The sequence below is a fragment of the Anomaloglossus baeobatrachus genome, chromosome 5 (assembly GCF_048569485.1).
Source record: "Anomaloglossus baeobatrachus isolate aAnoBae1 chromosome 5, aAnoBae1.hap1, whole genome shotgun sequence".
Classification (NCBI taxonomy): domain Eukaryota; kingdom Metazoa; phylum Chordata; class Amphibia; order Anura; family Aromobatidae; genus Anomaloglossus; species Anomaloglossus baeobatrachus.
Window position 1 is genome coordinate 583,475,389 of NC_134357.1, and position 22,948 is coordinate 583,498,336.

General features: G+C 43.4%; 1 protein-coding gene across 2 annotated transcripts; it reads left to right on the forward strand.

Moving 5' to 3' along the window:
• The first annotated feature begins 363 nt into the window (after positions 1-363).
• On the forward strand, positions 364-22,873 carry LOC142312470 (uncharacterized). 2 transcript variants are annotated; one of them, XM_075351411.1, is made up of 10 exons: positions 364-426; positions 14,210-14,363; positions 14,493-14,877; positions 14,961-15,055; positions 15,253-15,343; positions 17,159-17,256; positions 17,454-17,544; positions 20,251-20,628; positions 21,341-21,393; positions 21,513-22,873. In XM_075351411.1, the coding sequence occupies exons 3-10, from the start codon at positions 14,745-14,747 to the stop codon at positions 21,975-21,977; spliced, it is 1,404 nt and encodes a 467-aa protein (XP_075207526.1). In that variant the 5' UTR covers positions 364-426; positions 14,210-14,363; positions 14,493-14,744; the 3' UTR covers positions 21,978-22,873. The 2 variants fall into 2 exon arrangements, with proteins under 2 accessions (XP_075207526.1, XP_075207527.1); XM_075351412.1 differs by having other exon boundaries at positions 21,344-21,393.
• Positions 22,874-22,948: the final 75 nt, after the last annotated feature.

The window sequence follows — 22,948 nt, forward strand, 5'->3', positions numbered from 1 at the left end:
ACACACGCGGCTCTGCTCCGTACACCTCGTACACACACGGCTCTGTTCCGTACACCTCGTACACACACGGCTCCGCTCCGTACACCTCGTACACACACGGCTCCGCTCCGTACACCTCGTACACACACGGCTCTGCTCCGTACACCTCGTACACACACGGCTCTGCTCCGTACACCTCGTACACACACGGCTCCGCTCCGTACACCTCGTACACACACGGCTCTGCTACATCCACACTGTAAACCCCTCCTGACCCCACACATAAACTTCCCCTCATCCAGCACCATGACAACCAGCACAGCAGAGTCCTGCATACACTGAGGAGCTGATCATGTGACCCCTGACTCCTCCCCTCCATGTGACATCATCACAGGTCCTGTAAGCACAGAGCAGCCATATATCTAGTGTGCGGCTCTGCAGGTGGAGGTAGGTGCAGGGTATTATATATCTAGTGTGCGGCTCTGCAGGTGGAGGTAGGTGCAGGGTATTATATATCTAGTGTGCGGCTCTGCAGGTGGAGGTAGGTGCAGGGTATTATATATCTAGTGTGCGGCTCTGCAGGTGGAGGTAGGTGCAGGGTATTATATATCTGTGTGCGGCTCTGCAGGTGGAGGTAGGTGCAGGGTATTATATATCTGTGTGCGGCTCTGCAGGTGGAGGTAGGTGCAGGGTATTATATATCTAGTGTGCGGCTCTGCAGGTGGAGGTAGGTGCAGGGTATTATATATCTAGTGTGAGGCTCTGCAGGTGGAGGTAGGTGCAGGTTATTATATATCTAGTGTGCGGCTCTGCAGGTGGAGGTAGGTGCAGGGTATTATATATCTAGTGTGCGGCTCTGCAGGTGGAGGTAGGTGCAGGGTATTATATATCTAGTGTGCGGCTCTGCAGGTGGAGGTAGGTGCAGGGTATTATATATCTGTGTGCGGCTCTGCAGGTGGAGGTAGGTGCAGGGTATTATATATCTAGTGTGCGGCTCTGCAGGTGGAGGTAGGTGCAGGGTATTATATATCTAGTGTGCGGCTCTGCAGGTGGAGGTAGGTGCAGGGTATTATATATCTAGTGTGCGGCTCTGCAGGTGGAGGTAGGTGCAGGGTATTATATATCTAGTGTGTGGCTCTGCAGGTGGAGGTAGGTGCAGGGTATTATATATCTGTGTGCGGCTCTGCAGGTGGAGGTAGGTGCAGGGTATTATATATCTAGTGTGCGGCTCTGCAGGTGGAGGTAGGTGCAGGGTATTATATATCTAGTGTGCGGCTCTGCAGGAGGAGGTAGGTGCAGGGTATTATATATCTAGTGTGCAGCTCTGCAGGTGGAGGTAGGTGCAGGGTATTATATATCTAGTGTGCGGCTCTGCAGGAGGAGGTAGGTGCAGGGGCTCTATTATTTGGGGGCTGGCGTTATTATTAACCCCTTCAGGTCTGGGCTAGTTTGCCATGGAGAGAATATCTAAGCTTTTTGTATTCATTTATCTTCCAGTCCTAAACATTTTGTAATTTGATGATTTTCGCTATTTTTCTTCCTTCATGCGAGGAATAGGCAGTATCGTGCTCGTTTCCGCGTGCACAGACCCGTCCGCCATCTGTGGAGCTCTGAGGCCCTTGTATATGAGGGGCCCCGCTGCGGTCGCACTTGTCTCCGGAGTCTGATTTCCTGCATGCTCTATATTCGCTCTTTCGGTGCCGTCGGTTGTTACTCATATCCATTGTTATTGTGTTTTCAGCCAATTATGTTGATAAAGTTATTGTAATGCTCACAGCCAGTAGAGGCAGCGGGTGGGATTAGTGGATCCACTGGGCCACAGGAGGATCATGGCCTTCCCCTTTAGAAGGGTCTTGACTGAGCCCCACTGGATGCCAGGTACCAACTCCAGGGCAGTGACCGGGACTGTGGCAGTTGACCCCCAGGGCAGGTGACGGACTCGGGAACAGACGGGTACAGGTGGGGTGACTGCGGCAAGCTGGACAGGCAGGTATGCACAGGAATGGTGGGCACGGCAGGGGTATACAGGTGTGGGAAGGCAGGTACTGGAGGCAGACACAGGGTTAACAGGACAGGAGTTCAGGACCTGACAACTAGCTAAGTCACAGACTGGAGGGAGAGAGACTAACTAATGGCATTGCACAGGCACCTCCCCTAATAGGAAGCAGCCTTAAATAGACAGTGCCTCTCAGCCATTGGCTGAGAGGTACTTCCTGGAAATGGAACGCCGGTCATTTAAGAGGAGGGTCAGTGTGCGCATGTACAGGGCCCAGGAGGGGAAGGAGGCATCAGAGCATGTGGATGGCAGCAGGAAAGGACACGACCTGGCCGTGGCGGTGTGTAAGTCGGCATCTCAGTAGAGACGCCGGCGCTACAGTTTGTTAAAATTCTTGAATCATGAACGGGAGCTAAACCTCTAACCAAGAAACAATGTGATGAGTGAGCACTACCATGCTCGGTACTCGTAACTAGTGATGAGCGGGCACTACCATGCTCGGGTGCTCGGTACTCGTAACTTGTGATGAGCGGACACTACCATGCTCAGTTCTCGTATCTAGTGATGAGTGGGCACTACCATGTTCGGATGCTCTGTACTCGTAACTAGTAATGAGCGGGCACTACCATGCTCGGGTGCTCAGTTCTCGTATCTAGTGTTGAGCGAGCACTACCATGTTCGAGTGCTCGGTACTTGTAACTAATGATGAGCGGGCACTACCATGCTCTGGTGCTCAGTACTGAGCACCAGAGCATGGTAGTGCCCGCTCATCACTAGTTACGAGTACTGAGCACCAGAGCATGGTAGTGCCCACTCATCACTAGTTACGAGTACTGAGCACCAGAGCATGGTAGTGCTCGCTCATCACTAGTTATGAGTACCGAGCATGGTAGTGCTTTCTCATCACTACCTGTAATATTTCTTCAGGACCTACCACTCTACACTCCAGTCATACTGTCGGATTACATTCAAAGGGAAAAAGTCACCAATGTGCATATTCCAATTGTCCCTCCAAATACTATTGAAAGAAACAGGGAATTGTGACTGCCCTCTCCCGAGCAGAGAGTTTCCAGTTTTGTTTTTGAAGGGGAGCCCATTCATAGTATTTTAAAGGAAAGCTCTCAGGTCTCCTACAACCCAGCAGCATTCACATCTGTATGACTAAATTTCCAGCCTTGTATAATGTTATACACTTACAGTGAAGGAAATAAGTATTGGATCCCTTGCTGATTTTGTAAGTTTGCCCTCTGGCAAAGACATGAACAGTCTATAATTTTAAGGGTAGGTTAATTTTAAAGCAGTGATTTAAACTACAAGAAGAAAGGATGGGAAGAAAAATGCCAGACCAAAACATGCTGCTAAAGGACATACTAAACAAGGATACTAGATGTAAAGAGGACAGGAGACTCAGAAGGTATCTACGAAAAGAAAGCAACAGAGCACAAACTAAATGTTTTTACATGTGCATAAAGCATGGGAAACAAACAAGGACAACTAGAGCTAGTAATACAGAAGGAGAATGATGGCGTCGTCAGCCTCACAGAAACCTGGTGGAGTGACAGCACGATTGGAACATACAGATGGAAGGATACAACTTATTCACAAAGAATAGAACTAACAAAAGAAGAGGTGGAGTTGCATTGTATGTGAAAAAAGAAAACATCACAGAAATTAAAGTTTCAGGGAATAAGAATCTACTAGAAAATATTTGGTTAAGGATTCATGGAGTAAACAAGGGGAAGGATATGATAATAGGTGTTTATTACAGACCACTGGCTCAGTCAGAGGATATGGGTGAGATGTTTTCACGCCAAATGGCCAGATTCTTAAATAAGCATGAAATAGTGATCATGGGGCATTTCAACTACCCGGACATTCATTGGGAAACCCTCACACGCTACGATATCGTTAATGTTTTACCGTCGGGGAACATGACAGCGTCATTAACGTTATCGGAGCGTGTGACACTTATGTGCAACCTAAAACTATCGCAAAAGTGGCAAAAATCGCTTGCCGTGGAGAGGTCGTCCTGAAACCAAAAATCGTTCACCTCTCATTAGCGATGTTGTTCCTGATTCCTGCAGCAGCACACATCGCTGTGTGTGACACCGCAGGAGCGAGGAACATCTCCTTACCTGCCTCCACCGGCAATGTGAAGGAAGAAGGTGGGCAGGATGTTTACGTCCCGCTCATCTCCGCCCCTCCGCTTCTATTGGACGGCTGCCGTGTGATGTCGCTGTGACGCCGCACGACCCGCCCCCTTAGAAAGGAGGTGGATCGCCAGCCATAGCGACGTCGCAGGGCAGGTAAGCCATGTGACGGGGAGCGCGATTTTGGGCGCGACCGGTAGCGATATGCCCGTGTCGCACAAACGATGGGGGCGGGTACGCACGATAGCGAAATCGTTACCGATATCGCTACCGTGTAAAGCCCCCTTAAGAGTAAAGGCTCCATCCAATTTTTATCCTCCCTTGCAGACAACTTCATCTCCCAGCTGGTAGAAGAAATTACAAGGGGAATGTCCATCTTGGACCTAGTACTAACAAACAACAAGGATATGGTTAAGGGACTAAGGGTAGCAGGGACACTGGGACTCAGCGATCATGCTATCCTTGAATTTTAGGTTGCAAGAGGGGGAACACCTGAAAAGACACAGACTTCAAGGCTTGACTTTAGCAGAGCGGACTTCAAGGGCCTAAAGGCAAAGATTGGTAGAATTGCATGGCACCTAATTCTTAAAGAAAAAGAAACCAGGATGGATGACCAAAAAATTACATCACCTGCTTAAAAAGAAAAAGGAAACATACAAGTGGAAGATGGGGGTTATACCTAGGGAAGAATACATGGCAGTTTGCAAACTCTGCAAGACAAGCGTCAAAGGAGCTAAGGCTGAACACGAATTGAGACTTGCAAAAGAAGGGAAGAGTAAGGTAAAAAGATTTTGGGTGTAAGTTAAAAGCAGAAGAAAAGGGAAGGAGACCATAGGAGTCCTGCAGAATCAAAAAGGTGAAACAGTCAACAAGGTGGAACAGCCGGTGGAGGTACTAACTTTGTATTTCGTATCTGTCTTCTCCCAAATAACTAATGCATGCATCAACAATAATCGTGATAGAAATGATGGTCAGAAGGTGTCCAAGTTGACAATAAGTAAAGAACTGATATTAGAAGACTTAGCCAAGTTATAGGAAACAAAGACCCCAGGTTCAGACTATTTACTACCTAGAGTCCTGAAGGAGATAGCTGAGGGAATAATAGCACCACTGCCATAATCTTCAATAAGTCATGGGAAACAGGAGAGGTCCCTCTATATTGGAAAAGAGTAAATGTAGTTCCTATCTAAAAAAAAAAGGGTTACAAGGAGGATCCGGGGAATTACAGGCCAGTAAGCCTGACCTCCATAGCAGAAAAAATCTTTGAGCGAATTGTCAAAGAACATTTACTTAGGTACAGTCAGGGCCAGAAATATTTGGACAGTGACACAAGTTTTGTTATTTTAGCTGTTTACAAAAACATGTTCAGAAATACAATTATATATATAATATGGGCTGAAAGTGCACACTCCCAGCTGCAATATGAGAGTTTTCACATCCAAATCGGAGAAAGGGTTTAGGAATCATAGCTCTGTAATTCATAGCCTCCTCTTTTTCAAGGGACCAAAAGTAATTGGACAAGGGACTCTAAGGGCTGCAATTAACTCTGAAGGCGTCTCCCTCGTTAACCTGTAATCAATGAGGTAGTTAAAAGGTCTGGGGTTGATTACAGGTGTGTGGTTTTGCATTTGGAAGCTGTTGCTGTGACCAGACAACATGCGGTCTAAGGAACTCTCAATTGAGGTGAAGCAGAACATCCTGAGGCTTAAAAAAAAAGAAAAAATCCATCAGAGAGATAGCAGACATGCTTGGAGTAGCAAAATCAACAGTCAGGTACATTCTGAGAAAAAAGGAATTGACTGGTGAGCTTGGGAACTCAAAAAGGCCTGGGCGTCCACGGATGACAACAGTGGTGGATGATCGCCGCATACTTTCTTTGGTGAAGAAGAACCCGTTCACAACATCAACTGAAGTCCAGAACACTCTCAGTGAAGTAGGTGTATCTGTCTCTAAGTCAACAGTAAAGAGAAGACTCCATGAAAGTAAATACAAAGGGTTCACATCTAGATGCAAACCATTCATCAATTCCAAAAATAGACAGGCCAGAGTTAAATTTGCTGAAAAACACCTCATGAAGCCAGCTCAGTTCTGGAAAAGTATTCTATGGACAGATGAGACAAAGATCAACCTGTACCAGAATGATGGGAAGAAAAAAGTTTGGAGAAGAAAGGGAACGGCACATGATCCAAGGCACACCACATCCTCTGTAAAACATGGTGGAGGCAACGTGATGGCATGGGCATGCATGGCTTTCAATGGCACTGGGTCACTTGTGTTTATTGATGACATAACAGCAGAGAAGAGTAGCTGGATGAATTCTGAAGTGTACCGGGATATACTTTCAGCCCAGATTCAGCCAAATGCCACAAAGTTGATCGGACGGCGCTTCATAGTACAGATGGACAATGACCCCAAGCATACAGCCAAAGCTACCCAGGAGTTCATGAGTGCAAAAAAGTGGAACATTCTGCAATGGCCAAGTCAATCACCAGATCTTAACCCAATTGAGCATGCATTTCACTTGCTCAAATCCAGACTTAAGACGGAAAGACCCACAAACAAGCAAGACCTGAAGGCTGCGGCTGTAAAGGCCTGGCAAAGCATTAAGAAGGAGGAAACCCAGCGTTTGGTGATGTCCATGGGTTCCAGACTTAAGGCAGTGATTGCCTCCAAAGGATTCACAACAAAATATTGAAAACAAAAATATTTTGTTTGGGTTTGGTTTATTTGTACAATTACTTTTGACCTCCTAAAATGTGGAGTGTTTGTAAAGAAATGTGTACAATTCCTACAATTTCTATCAGATATTTTTGTTTAAACCTTCAAATTAAACGTTACAATCTGCACTTGAATTCTGTTGTAGAGGTTTCATTTCAAATCCAATGTGGTGGCATGCAGAGCCCAACTCGCGAAAATTGTGTCACTGTCCAAATATTTCTGGACCTAACTGTACCTGGATGGGAAGGCATTAATCAACCAGAGCCAGCTCGGCTATATAACCATTAAATCTTGTCAGACCAACCTGATTTCCTTCTATAACAAAGTCACTGAATGGTTGGACCAGGGGAATGCTGTGGATATAGTATACCTGGACTTCAGTAAGGCATTCGATAAAGTATCTCATAACATCCTCATTGAAAAAATGATCAAGTACGGAATCGACAAAAACTCAGATGGATTCACAACTGGCTTAATGATCGGGCGCAATGAGTAATACTAAATGGCTACACATCTAACTTGAGAATAATCAAAAGCGGGGGGAGCAAGGCTCTGTCATGGGCCCAGTGCTGTGTAATATCCACAAGGCTCTGTCCCGGGGCTAGTGATGTTTAATATCTTTATAAATGATCTGGATTTCGGAATTATTGGGAAACTCATAAAATTTGCAGATGATGCTAAGATAGGAGGAGTAGCCAACACTAGAGAGGAAAGCGAGAGTATTCAAAAGGATCTAGACACACTCGAACAATGGGCCAAGGAGAACATAATGGTTTTTACCAGGGACCAATGCAAAGTCCTACATCTGGGTAAAGGAAATGTAAAAAGCATATACATATATAGTATGGGAGGAATAGAACTAGGGGAAAAGGACTTGGGCATAATAGTGGATCCCAGATTCAACATGAGCCAACAGTGCGGAGCTGCAGCTAAAAAGCCAACAAAATTCTGGGATGTATCAAGACAAGCATTGAATATAGATCAAGAGAGGTAATTATTCCCTACCTGGAATACTGTGTACAGTTCTGGGCTCCCCAACTCAAGAGAGACATCGATATATTGGAGCAAGTCCAGAGAGAGCAACCAAGGTGGTAGAAGGTCTGCAAACCATGTCATATGAAGAACGGCTAAGAGAAGGCTGAGAGGAGACTTAATAGTGGTCTACAAATATCTGAAAGGTAGTCACAGTGCAGAGGGAACTACCCTATTCTCATTAGCACAAGGAAATACAAGAAGCAGTGGGATGAAAATAAAAGGGAAGAGACTCAGATTAGACATTAGGAAAAACTTTCTGACAGTGAGGGCAATCAGAGAGTGGAACCAGCGACCATTGGAGGTGGTGAGCTCTCCATCAATAGAAATCTGCAAGCGGAAACTGAATAAACATATAGCTGGTATGATTTAGGAAAACCTGCAGGGGGTTGGATCCGATGGCCATTAAGGTCCCTTACAAATCTACTATTCTATGATAACAGTGAGAGAGCGAATATCTAACATAAAATCCAGAAAATCACATTGTATAAATTACCGTATTTTTCGCTTTATAAGACGCACCTGATTATAAGACGCACCCCCAAATTTGGTGAAGGAAAAGAGAATTATTTTTTTTTTAATGTTAAATGGGGTCCATCTTATAATGCCAGTGTCCGTCTAACAAATCATATAGGCTATATGTCCCTCATAGCCCCCCATCCTAAAATTAGCCCCCCTTAATCTGGATATTGCCCCCTTATATTGAATATAGCCCCCTTGTGCTGGGACACATCCCCCTATGCTGCCCATGGGCCCTATAGATGGCACACCTCCCCTGTGTTTGATATGGCCCTCATACTGCTGCCCATGGCCACTATAGATGGCACATCTCCCCTGTGTTAGATATGGCCCCCATACTGCTGCCCATGGCCACTATAGATGGCACATCTCCCCTGTGTTAGATATGCTCTCCATACTGCTGCCCATAATAAAATAAAACACTCTTTCCTTACCTTCTCAGTGCTGTCCCTCCTCGTGTCTCTCTCCTTGCAGTTGAGCTCCGGCTTCCTCCACTTCCTGGTTCTTGCTGCCGGTCATGTGATCAGCACAGCAGAGTGATATCATCCCTGCGTACCTGATCACAGACAGCAGCAGCAGGAGACCGGGAGATCAGCGATGGAGATAAGTAAAGCTTTTTTTATTTTACTATGGGCAGCAGTATGGGGGCCATATCTAACACAGGGGGGATCATGTGCAATCAAAGGAGGGCGCAGGCAGATATAATATGCCCCGCTGCCCCAGCCCATTAGCGCGATGCGGTTTCAGCACCACGCTGGTGGACAGCAGCAGAGCATATTATATGAGCGGGAGCAGGAGATCAAAGGCTCCCTCCCGCAGCTTCACCAGCTCCCAGCACCGCTCCAGAGGGGACTCTGCAGTGTGTGTGTGTGTGTGTGTGTGTGTATATATATATATATATATATATATATATACCACCCCTTCCCCCGTATATTCGGTTTATAAGACGCACCCCCTACGTTCCCCCAAAATTTGGGGGAACAAAAGTGCGTCTTATAAAGCGAAAAATACGGTATGTAAATTTATTTGCATTTTGCAGATAAATAAGTATTTGATCCCCTACCAACCATTAAGAGTTCTGGCTCCTACATACTAGTTAGACTCTCCTAATCACCTCATTACCTGCATTACAGACAGCTGTCTTACATTGTCACCTGTATAACAGACTCCTGTTCACAGACTTCATTAATCAGTCACACTTAACCTCTACAACATGGAGAAGACCAAAGAGCTTTCTAAGGATGTCAGGGACAAGATCATAGTCATGCACAAGGCTGGAATGGGCTCCAAAACCATAAGTAAGACGCTGGGTGAGAAGGAAACAACTGTTAGTGCAATAGTAAGAAAATTGAAGAAATACAAAATGAGTGTCAATCACTATCGATCTCTGGCACCATGCAAAATCTCACCTTGTGGGGTATCCAGGATCATGAGGAAAGTGCGAGATCAGCCTAAAACTACATGGCGGGGGGGGGGGACTTGTGAATGATCTCAAGGCAGCTGGGACCACGGTCACCAAGAAAACCATTGGTAACACATTACGCTTTAATAGATTAAATTCCTTCAGTGCCTGCAAAATCCCACTGCTCAAGAAGGCTCGTGTGCAGGTCATCTAAAGTTTAACAATGAACACCTGGATGATTCTGAGAGTGATTGGGAGAAGGTGCTGTGGTCAAATAAGACAAAAGTTGAGCTCTTTGGCATGAACTCAACTTGCTGTGTTTGGAGGAAGAGAAATGCTGCCTATGATCCAAAGAACACCATCCCCACTCTCCAGAATGTAGGTGGAAACATTATGTTTTGGGGGTGTTTCCCTGCTAAGGGCACAGGACTACTTCACCGCATCAATGGGACAATGGATGGAGACATGTACTTTAAAATCCCGTTTGACAACTTCCTTACTTCCTCCAGGACATTAAAAATGGGTCGTGGCTAGGACTTCCAGTACGACAATGACCCAAAACATACAGATAAGTCAACAAATGAGTAGCTTAAAAAGAAGCACATTAAGGTCATGGAGTGGCCTAGCCAGTCTCCAGACCTTGATCGCATAGAAAACATATGGAGCAGTTGAAGCTCCGAGTTGCCAAGTCACAGCCTCAAAATCTTAATGATTTAGAGATGAGCTGCAAAGAGGAGTGGAACAAAATTCCTCCTGACATGTGCGCAAACCTCATCATCAACTACAAAAATGCCTGACTGCTGCGCTGCCAATAAGGGTTTTGCCACCAAGTATTAAGTCTTGTTTGACAGAGGAACCAAATACTTATGTTTCTCTGCAAATTGCAAATACATTTATATAATTTATACAATGTGATTTTCTGGATTTGATTTTGCATATTCTATCTCTCACTGTTTAAAATTAACCTACCCTTACAATTATAGACTGTCCATGTCTTTGTCAGTGGGCAGCCTTACAAAATCAGCAAGGGATCAACTATTACTGTAAGTCAATGTTTTAAAAAAAAAAAAGTATTTTTAAGCTCCACTTTTCCTTTACTAATTAGGGCTTTGAGTAGTGGATTGGTCATTAGTGTCCCGGATTATTCGCCCTTATTTCCATGTCATCACACCCCTGTGGACGTGATAACATAATTTCTACGAGCAAGCATTATCACTAGCTCCTGGAAATCTTAACACTGCCCATGACGGCAGAGTCAGTGCGCCACTGAAGCCAGGTGTACGTGTCCCGGCTTCAGAGAGGCGAATTGCGCATGACTGGAAAGGTAGCGTCTACACTTCCGAAAAAAACTACCATAAGTTCATTTTATACATTTTGATCATTTAAATGCAAGGTTTATGAATATACTATGAAGGTTATCAGTCGTCTTACCAGGTATGAAGTCTGACTGGTCCGCATGTATAATTTCAGGAAGAACTTTACTGATCCTAGTTACAAAAATTTTGGCTGAAATCTTAATATCATTATTTAGAAGTGAAATGTATCTATAAAACCCACATTCAGTAGGGTCTTTGACAGGCTAGGTATCAAGACTATCAGGGCTTCCCATAAAGAATACAGCAACAGTCAGGTTTATAGGATAAAGTTGTAGAGATTAAACAATTTGTGGGCAAAAAAAAAATCTACATTTTGCCTTTACCAATCGATAGGAAAACACTTGAATATTCCAGTTTTTAATATTGATTGAGTCATCTTTCGGCACATCAAAGAAATGACAACAGTTGTCCTCGATAACCTTCAGGGTATAGCATGACGTAGTTAAGTTGTTTGGACAGCAATTCATTAACCTCCGTAAATTTTTGTTGCTTTCTTTGCACTTCTTAAGAGAAATTGGGAAAAATTTGAACCTATTGGCCATCAACTTTTAGAGGATCTTGGCATCTATTCAGCTCCAGAGTCTTCTCCTGGTCTTGATAGTTACGTGGAGGAGCACCTAAGTGATAGAATTCCTTCTGAACTCCATGTGCCCAGAAGAGAGGAGAGGATCAGTGTGGGGATACGGGGCTCAGTGGGTGCTCTCGTCCACTAAAACCCGCCGCCTTTAGAAAGACAGCGTGGCTCAGGGCTCATCCCAACTGAACGCCGGCCTCCTTAACCGTGGGCGTAACACTACTCTGACAACACAGGGTGAGGGAACCACAATAATAAGACTTTATTGGATCCCCAAACAATTAACGGCACATAACCAGCAAAACACACAAATGTAACAGGCAACAGTGTCTCACCCTTCCGCTGGCTCACCAGGGATTTAGAATGTCCATGCCTCACAGGTTCCAGGGCTACTCACTCCAATCCAGCAGCACCCCGCTTTTGGCGGGCACCCACCGTGACTGGAATAACGCCAGATTTAGGAAGCTGTGTGAGGTCTGCAAAGTCTGTAGCCAGGTGACCGGATTGTCCCAACCTGAGTGTCCTCCTTAGGTAGTCCTGGTATGATGATCTAATCCTGGCAGCCGGGGTCGAAATCCCTAGGCTGTGGATATGGTCTCCAACCGGAACCGGAGCCCCTAGATTGAAGCCATAAGATATCCTGATCCTCTAGTCAGCTCCAAAGAGCTTAGACTGGACCCATCAGCATCCATCAACCTTCATCAACCCTGGTGGCTTAAAGAAGTCCCTTTTATAGCCATAACCTTCCCTTAGGATACACTGCGTCCTCATCGATTGGTTGGACAAGATTGCTTCTCCCATTGGATAAATTTCAAGCTGCATGGACAATGTTCATTTAAATGATGTGCATAGAAAGACTCAGTATATCTACATGGAGTCGGCAAGTCACCGACTAGACAATGGCTACTAAGGTAATTACATTATCAATACACAACTACAATACAATGATTACTGGAAAAGTCTGGAGAGCAATAGCTAAGCAAACATGACTTAGCACACATAAGAACAATAGGCTGGCTGAATGTTAAGAAACTTTAACCCATGAGAGTCCATGTCGTCACAATCAGCTCTATAAATTCAGAGGAAAGCATCCAAGAACACATATGGATCCTTGCATTCAATGCCTTCAAGAAGCTCAGTTTGAAGTTAGATCATTACTCGTGGTTTTCAAGGTCCTCCATCTTATTCTTTTGATTAGCTAAAGCAGATTTTAAAACCTTAATCCATGCCCTGATTTGTGTGACAACATCCTTAAGATCGGAGACTCATTGTCACGCACTGGGGAAGGTCCGGCGTGCAGGTGAGACATACAACAAACAAGGGGTACACCAGGTATACTTTAACAACGGTGGGCCCTGGTGCTAGTGATGGGGAAGATGAGACACCTCCTGCACTCACCTGCAGCTGCATCCTGCACTCTTAGCCAGTCCCTATATGGTTCCTCACCTGTTGCCAAGCAGTATACCTGAAGCCCTGAGAGACCCTGTAATAAAACCTGGCTAGTGAGCGGGCAGGTAAGGATCACTAGTCCCACTGCTGCACTAATACAATATCAAGGGAAGGTACAACAGACAGAGGAAACCACAAAATGATCAAGCCCAGCTACACAAATGCAGTCAGACACTGCTTCACTACAACAAGGCTCCAGCAACTTCTTCCACCTCAAGGCCAAGCTACAGAATGGATTCAGAATAACCAGCGCCCTCTACAGGGAGGTGTGACCATATGTAGGTGAAGAAAGTGGTCACCAACCGGAAACACCTGAGGCCAGGAGTCAGAAGCTGCTGGAAAGCAAAACTGACATTAACCCTTTCAACACTAAAGGAAAGGGAATACATTTAATGTGAGGAGCTCAGATGGCAAAGACTCTGGCCCAGATCCTGTCACAAGTCTCTAGTAACAGAGATGAACATGACACTCATTTCTCCTCGCCTAACATCCTCTCTCTTAGGTTCTGGACATCTGCATGCAGGAGATCAAAGTCGAGTTTGAAAGAATATTTTTTTTTTTTTGATGAGTATTCCGTTATGGCTTTCAGGATGTCCAATATGGTACGGTTTTCTTCTAGTAGAGCTACTGCAGTACCAGGATCGTAGGATTCTCTCGCTCACAGAGCCTGATTATAGAAATTGGTCCAGGTTACTAGCAATTTAGTGGAGCTATTTCAAGACCACGATCAGAGACTGATGGGCCAGTAAAGAATGAATTCTTTTGGTGAGTAATTAGCGACATTCAGTTAAAGTTTTGAGGATGTCCAATGTAATATGGTTTTCCTCAGGCAGAGCTGCTGAAGTACCAGGAACAGAAAATTAGGTTACAATGGGAAAATTATTCCAACTAGATATTTTGCTTTGTGTGAGGCATGACATACAAAACTAGACAAAGCCATGTATAATGCGCAGAACTGATATTTACCTCTTGTATTATCCCCAGTAGCTTTACATCAGCTTCTCTCCTTTCCAGTTAGGTCTTTACAATATTGGATCCTCTCATTGGAGACCTTCAATATAAGAGAATTCTCGTGATTGCCCCGTGAAGGATGGATATGGACAGGGACAAGGTGGCGGAGAGGATATTACACCTCACCCTAGAGATCCTCTTCCGGCTTACTGGACAGGTGAGAGATTCTGATGACGTCACATTACATCATTCTTATCTATGGGAATAACAGATGGACAGAACTGGAGAGGTGAGGACTCTGGAAATGTCTGGAGTGAGATTTATTACTGTGTCTCTCCATAACCAGGATTACACAGTAGTGAAGAAGACCTCTAGTGAGCGCTGTCAGGCCCCTGTGTCTGAGGGATGGGGAAGACCCCTGAGCCCAATCACGGGGCCTCCACCTCAACCCCCGATACATGAGGACATCAATGACCAGAAGATCCTTGAACTCACCTACAAGATGATTGAGCTGCTGACTGGAGAGGTGACACTGCTGGGAATGCTGGGACATTATACAGTAACGCTATGAAGGGATCGGGGGTGACGGTATCATTGTATGTGTCAGGTTCCTATAAGGTGTCAGGACGTCACCGTCTATTTCTCCATGGAGGAGTGGGAGTATTTAGAAGGACACAAAGATCTGTACAAGGACGTCATGATGGAGGTTCCCCAGCCCCTCACATCACCAGGTAATAGACAGGACTAAATACACACGGCCTATAATTATCTGTATGTAAGGAATGAATTCAGTCCCTGTATGTGTCTCCTCCAGTTCTATCCAGTAAGAGGACAACACCAGAGAGATGTCCCCGTCCTCTTCTCCCACAGGACTGTAACCAAGATCCCGATGTTCCTCAGGATCATCAGGTAGATGGAGAGAAGGTGCCATGAAATCTCCCTATGATGTGTAGACGGCTGTGAAGCTCTTGTGCTCAGTCTTGTTTTATCCTCCAGTATTATATGCTTTATACTTGAGTAATGAGAGCGGTGGAGATGGCAGGATTAGAGCTGATCATAGATGGGACTTCTCCATCTGTCTGCGACTTTCACAATATTTGTTTCAGGAGGAAGATCTGCCCCATATTAATACTACAGAGACATATGTGAGGGGAGATGAGCGGAGTAAAGAGGAGATTCCTACAGATGACCGCCCAGGTGAGTAGTGACCACTAAATGTGGAGACGTCTCTGTGTGATAACAAAATAGAGAACTTTAAAATCTTATACTCCCCCCCCCCCCCCCAAGAAAAAAAACAACAAAAAAAGTTTTTTTGAAAAGGGCCATTTTGTTTGGCTTTACATCTTGACTCATTCCATATTTATATGAGAACCTTTTCCCGTCATCCATGAAATAGGGCAGAGCACTATCACTATATAGGAAGCATAAAGCAAAAAATTGAGGCAACTCCTACTTCCACCTCCAGTGGTCTTCCTGCACTTTGGACAGATAAGCTTGAAACACGTTGCTTGTACAACCACGGTCCACCCTTAGAGAAGTTCTGAACCGGCCGCTAGTAGGGATTGCAGTGAGTGTATTGGCCCTTGAGTTGTTAAAATTTACTTTGAACAGTCTAGAGATTTTGCCTCCAGTACTTCATGTCTTCCGTCTGGTGTTCGAAATGCTGCCTTGTGTTTGAAGGGTGTTCAGACTGTTGACTTATTTTTGGTGTTCTGCCTGCTGTCTTTCCCTCCTATCATGGCTTGGTGTAGATTTTTTTTTTGCATTGTTGCTTGGCTTGGTTTAGTCTTTTGCCCCATGGCTTGGTTTAGCTTTAGACCTTTTAGCTTGGGTTGGCTTTTAGACTGATTGCTTGATATAGTCTTTGGTAATATGGCTTGGTTTAGTTTAGCCTGTTACCTTGTGGCTTTCTATGGCCAGCTGTCTCATGGCTTTTGGTGGCTGACTGTTTCTTGATGTGGTTTAATAATGAAGAAGTTTTTGTGATAGTAGTAACGGAGTGACTGGGAATCGGGACTCCTAAGCTGACCCTCAAGCTAGGGGAGCCCCTAACTGTCCCTCATCCCAGAGGTACACCTGATGGTGGTGAGTTCTGAATCCCCAGCGTAACCCTAACTTCTGAGAGGCTTTGATTTATACCCTGTGATTGGAGTGATAAATAGACAGACAGGAACTAAAACGCACACTCACAGCAGGCAATCATGAAGGTTAAGACAATATGTACACGGGGCAAGGGGGGGATATGAAGAAAAGGAAGGAAATACACAACAACAAGGGTACTTCCACAACACACCAAGATAGCATACAGCAGTGTTCCAGCAGCTGAATGACCATGCACCAAAACCAGTATCCCTTTTGCTATAGAAACAAAAGACCAATTCAGCTCACCAGTGTAGATAGGATATCTGAGAAGGTGCGATGCATGGAAAAATATCAGGCCGGTGAACAGAAGCAATCCAGATTAGCAGAAGACCAGCATCCGCAGATAGTATATTAAAACCTTTGCTTTATTCTTCAAAAAGTTAAAACACAGACACTGTACGGTCTACGCGCTTCGAACAAAAAATGTTCTTAATCATGATTAGTCAAGAATAAAGCAAAGGTTTTAATATACTATCCGCGGATGCTGGTCTTCTTCTAATCTGGATTCCTTTTTTATATGCGATATGGAGGAGCATGACCCACCATCTTTTAAAAGGGTGAGGAACCTGTGATAGGTCTTCCATAACCTGTGACCCCAGCAGCAACTCACAGGCCAGCAGGAATTAACTCCTGCCAGACCATTCATCAGCGAGCACAAAACTGGTCGATGCCCGGCTCTTACTAAGCAACCTAGAGGCACCAGGTGGCGTGTCAGACTCTGCAGTGTGAACAGAGTCCGAAGTCACCATGACACCTGGTGCGTATAGAGATGCACACCGCATGACAGGTAATAGGCAGGACTAAATACACACGGCCTATAATTATCTGTATGTAAGGAATGATTTCAGTCGCTGTATGTGTCTCCTCCAGTTCTATCCAGTAAGAGGACAACACCAGAGAGATGTCCCCGTCCTCTTCTCCCTCAGGACTGTAAACAAGAAGATCCCGATGTTCCTCAGGATAATCAGGTAGATGGAGAGAAGGTGCCATGAAATCTCCCTATGATGTGTAGACGGCTGTGAAGGTCTTGTGCTCAGCCTTGTTTTATCCTCCAGTATTATATGTGTTATACTTGTGTAATGAGAGCGGTGGAGATGGCAGGATTAGAGCTGATCATAGATGGGACTTCTCCATCTGTCTGTGACTTTTACAATATTTGTTTCAGGCTGAAGATCTGACCCAAATTAATATTATAGAGACATATGTGAAGGACGAAGAGCTGTTTAAAGAAGAGATTCCTACATACGACTACTCAGGTGAGTAGTGACCACAAATTGTGGAGAAATCTGAGATTCTTTCCATTCGCTTTGTGGTCTGTTGTTGTTTTTTTTTTACTTTACATTTTCATTTCACCATGACAATTGCTCATATCACCATTCTATTTGGCTTTAAATCTTGACTCATTTCATATTTGTATGTGAACTTTTTCCCGACACCCAGAAAAGAGCACTCCGCATACTTTAAAGCAAAAAATAGAGGCAACTTCCACCTCCAGTGGTCTTCCTGCCCTTTGGACAGATAAGTATGAAACACGTGGCTTGTACAACCATGGTCCACCCTTATAGAAGTTCTGAAGCAGCCACTAGTTGGGATTGCAGTCAGTGGCCCTTGAGAGTTGTTAAGATTTGCTTGGAGCAGTCTAGATATTTTGCCTCCAGTATTTAATGTCTTCGGTCTGGTGTTTGACCTGCTGCCTTGCGTTTGAAGGGTGTGCATCCTGTTGATTCATTTTTGGTGTTCTGCCAACCTGGCTTTCCCTCATGTCATGGCTTCGTGTAGATTTTTTTTCCTTGTTGCTTGGCTTGGTTTAGTCTATTGCCTCATAGTTTGGTTTAGCTTTTGGTTTAGCTTTAGACCTTTGGTAGACAACCTATGTCTAAGTCAATCCTTCCTGAAGGAGATGTACAGCAGACACCGTTATGCCAGATTTCATGAAACCATTCCAAGCCCAGTGATTCACCAACCTGTAGTTGAAACCATCACGGACCATGGTAATCATCCTAGTTTGGAGCAGTAAGATAGGCATGCGTGCATTATAGAGGTTGTCTGGTCTTAGGCTACAAGTCTGCAGTCACGCACACGCTGTGAGACTTTGTTGGTTCAATTTGCATACTTGTGGTCACGTGCACAGTCTTGCTCAATGTAAATTTGTTGAGCAAGGCTTGACATGTCTAGTCAGAATGTGGCCAGAAGTATGAAAATCATTACTACCCTCTTCTGGCAGCAGTAGAGAGTCCACAAATTGCGTGTGATGTGAGGTCTTATAAGTCTTTAGTCATGCCAGAACGTACAGATGCTCAGTGTGCGGATCAACACATAGGTAACAACGGGAATGCTATAGAAGACACTGGCAACGAAAACCAAGGGAAAAATTATGAACATATACCCTGCTGTAACTAAATAAAAGCATAGTGGATATAAACGTAGGGTACTTAGTAAACACTGTTTTTGATCAAAAAAAGCATAAAGCTATCCCACCAATGCCAAGGTGTACCCAGTTGGGATAGTACCTACACTCGCTAATATTAAAATGTTACCATGGGTCTAAAATAGGCCTCAATGTGAATAAGGGCTGAAAGTGACCGGGTCCCAACAGGACACACAGCCATGGGATGCATAGAATGAAATGCCCAGCTCACTGAGAGAGAGGGCCACTCCCTATTTGTACTAAATATAATAGACTACACAAAAATAAAAAAGTGAGCTGGAGGAAGAGATGGTATACATGGAGCTTGTAAGCTCATGTTCACACTGGCCATAAGACAACGAAAAACCAAGGGAAAAATTATGAACATATACCCTGCTGTAACTAAAGAAAAGCATAGTGCATATAAACATAGGGTACTTAGTAATCACTGTCTTTGTCAAGCATGACAAAGACCATAAGGTTGAAACGTTTTGCTCTTCTGTTCAAAGGACGCTGTCATCCTTCATTTTCTGCGGTATGTGCCATCAAGTGATCCCTTGATATTGGACGTGCGTCTTACTTCTGCTATATTGTGCGGTATGCATGAGCGGCCACTGACTGGAGGTGCTCCAGTTTTTTGCTTTTTGTAAGTCCAACCTCAACATCAGAGGCTCTGGTGAAGACTGGGTAGGCACTTAGTTACACCACTCTTAGGGTAATCCAGGTTCCGGTAACGGTGGATGGGCAGTCTTTTTCCATTTTTGGGGGAGGGTGTACACTACATCTGATATCTGTCTTGATACCCCCAGTGCGAGTCATTAAAACATTGCAACCGGCTTGCACTGGGCTGAGCTCCGAGCGCAACCGAGCCCAGCAATGCTCGTGAGAGTGGTTTGCACCCAAACCTGTACAATGTTTGTTTTTTTTTCAATAAAAAATTCTATGTTCGGTACGAACACTGAACTTTACTTTTCAGGTTCACTCATCTCTAAATCTGTCCCCATAGATATGAAATCTAAACTGCTGGCATCATGTTATAGAGTAGGGGGAGCTGTGCAGATTGATAAATAGGTTTATGTGAAAAGATTCAGTGTAACCTGTGTTTTCCTCATTTAAAGCTCTGCTTATTCTGGGATCCTTGGTCCGATAGGCATTTATAACAGTGATTGACAGCTATCTTTCCATAAGTTATCAATCACTGATAAGACCACCCACTGAACTGAAAATCCCAGAAAAAGCAGGAGTCTAAATGATGAAAACACAAGTTACACTGAAGCTTTTCTGAAAAAAAAATCCAAAATAACTATATATCATATCTACTTGGCTCCCTATGTTCTGTAACAGGGTGCATGCAGATTGGACTGCATTTTCATGGTGACAGGTTCCCTTTAAATTGTAATATATCACAGCTGTCTTTTGTCAGTTGACTTGCAATTCTTATACAAAACCTTAATATTTTATTTTTATTTTTTATTTTTTATTTTTATTTTTTTAAAAAATTGTAAAATTTCAAAGCAATATAATTTGAAAATAATAAAATCGAATTTATCTTTAGCAGATGACTATGCTTGGAGCCAAGAAGGACATCAAATATTTTCAGATTTTAAACCAAGTGACCATGGATTCACACATGACACATATGAAGAGCCAGCCATTAACCCGTATGAAAATTCAGCCTCTCACAGCAAAGATCTATCATGTGATCCTTTTCAAATGGTCCCATCTTCATCACAGATTGTGAACCAACATCAGCAAATTCACACAGCGGATAAGAAATATTCATGTCCAGAATGTGGGAAATGTTTCAAGCGTAAAGCAAATCTTGTTGAGCATCAAAGAATTCACACAGGGGAGAAGCCTTTTTCATGTTCAGTATGTGGGAAATGTTTTAGCCAAAAATCAGTTCTTTTTAGACATCACAAACTGCACACAGGTGAGAAACCATTTTCATGTTCATACTGTGTTAAATCTTTTAAAGAGAAGGCAGTTTTAGTGGCACATCAAAGAAGTCACACAGGGGAGAAGCCATTTTCATGTTCAGTATGTGGAAAGTGTTTTTGCCAGAAATCAGTTCTTTTTAGACATCACAGACTACACAGAGATGAGAAACCATTTTCATGTTCAGAATGTGGTAAATCTTTTAAAGAGAAGGGAGTTTTAGTGAAACATCAAAGAAGTCACACAGGGGAGAAGCCATTTTCATGTGCAGAATGTGGGAAATGTTTTAACCAGAAATCACATGTTGTTACACATCAGAGAGTTCACACAGGATAGAAGCCATTTTCATGTTCAGAATGTAAGAAATGTTTTATCCAGAAATCACTTGTTGTTATAAATCAGAGAGTTCACACAGAAGAGAAGCCATTTTCATGTTCTAAATGTTAAAAGATTGTAAGTAACTTTAAAAAAATTAAAAAAAAAAAAAGAATAGTGCTAATCCAGTCTTTTATTCGTTCTAAAACCATGTTTTGTTTTGTACATGTCTATACTACACTACTCTGTACTGAGCAATTTACTAGAAAGTTGAAAGTGCTGAATTAAACACAAAAGTCAAAAACTTTTGTTTGTTTGTTTTTTTAAAAAAAATATATAATTTAAATTTAATTTTAAAAAAAAAAGTAAAATAAAATTAGGTTTATTTTTAGCAGATAACTATTCTTGGAGCCCAGAAGGAAATCAAATATCTTCAGATTTCAAGGTAGGTGATTGTGAAATCCCACGAACACGTCATTATCCTGTATATACACTTAGCATATCACAGCAAAAATCTATCATCTTATCTTTTTTCAACTGGTTCTATCTTCTGATTCATTGCAGATTGTAAAGAAAAATCAAAGAGCTCCTACAAGAATTAAGCAACATTTAAGTTCAGAATGTGGAAAAAGCTTGACCCATGAATCCCATCTTGTTACACATCGGCGAATTCGCGCAGTGGAGAAGCCATATTCATGTTCAGAATGTGGGAAATGTTTTACCAAGAAATCATATCTGATTGAGCATCTAAGAATTCACACAGGGGAGAAGCCTTTTTCATGTTCAGTATGTGGAAAATGTTTTAGCCAGAAATCGGTTCTTTTTAGACATCACAGACTTCACACAGGAGAAAAACCATTTTCATGTTCACAATGCGGTAAGGCTTTTAAACGAAAGGCAGATGTAGTTGTGCATCAAAGAGTTCACACAGGGGAGAAGCCATTTTCATGCCCTGAATGTGGGAAATGTTTTACCAAGAAATCACATGTTGTTACACATCAGAGAGTTCACACAGTAGAGAAACCATAGTAATGTTTTAAATATGGAAAATTGTGTTCTAAAAAAATCAGATGAAATATCAGAGGCGTCGCAGAGGGAAGACAATTTTTTTTTATGTAGCTCTCTCACAGTGTAGAACAGTCATGTAGAGAATGTGAGAAATGTTGTATCCAAAAATCACTTCTTAGACATCAAAGAGCTTTGATATAACTAGTATGTACATAATAACCTTATCTTAAAAGCGGTTGTGCTGCCTTTCTTTCTCATGGCTAATTTCTCATTTATGCTCTTCTACCCAAATTTACAATCTTAAAAAAAAAAAAATATGTTGTGGGGACTTTTTTAAAGGGGATGTCCAATACTTGCAAAACCCCTACTCATTCCACTAAAAATAAATAAGCCTCTACTCCTCTCCGGTGCAGCCGCTGTTTCAGCGATGACTCCAGGGCCCGACATCTGCCTCCCCGCCTTCAGACATTTGATGAGGATGTTGGCGCTGCGCTGACTTACTGCTCTAATGTCTGAAGGCGGGGTGAAGAAAGCCAGCACGAGATTGTTCTCAGGGCCCATGTGTCAAAACAATGTCACATGGGCCCTGGGAACGCAACTTCACACATAGCTGGAACCGCGGCCGAACAGGAGGTGAGTATAGGCTTCTTTACTTTTCTTGAGTGAACAAGGGAAATGAGAAGGGATTGTCCAAGTAGTGGACAATGCTTTTAATACCATGGAATAAAATGATTGACAACAAGGAGACAATAATATTTTTAGTTTTTCCTTGACATCCAGTGAAGACATTCTATGCATTTGTTGTATGGCCAACACTTTAGAATTACCGGATGTGAGCCAACCAAGGTTTCTCTTTGATTATAGTATTCTACAAAGGAACATGATGACAAAAATGTCCCTCTTGTTAAATCCCACCTCAAGCTAATAAAGTATTTAAATTGTTCAATTTATTCTGAAAAGATACTTCTTTACTATTTGTTTTGTGTGTTTGA

Excerpts from the sequence above, each read along its gene's own strand:
- LOC142312470 (XM_075351411.1), top strand. The coding sequence starts at position 14,745 with ATGTGTCAGGTTCCTATAAGGTGTCAGGACGTCACCGTCTATTTCTCC. Across the intron at positions 15,056-15,252 it reads ATGTTCCTCAGGATCATCAG|GAGGAAGATCTGCCCCATAT; the intron begins GTAGATGGAGAG and ends TATTTGTTTCAG. Across the intron at positions 17,257-17,453 it reads ATGTTCCTCAGGATAATCAG|GCTGAAGATCTGACCCAAAT; the intron begins GTAGATGGAGAG and ends TATTTGTTTCAG.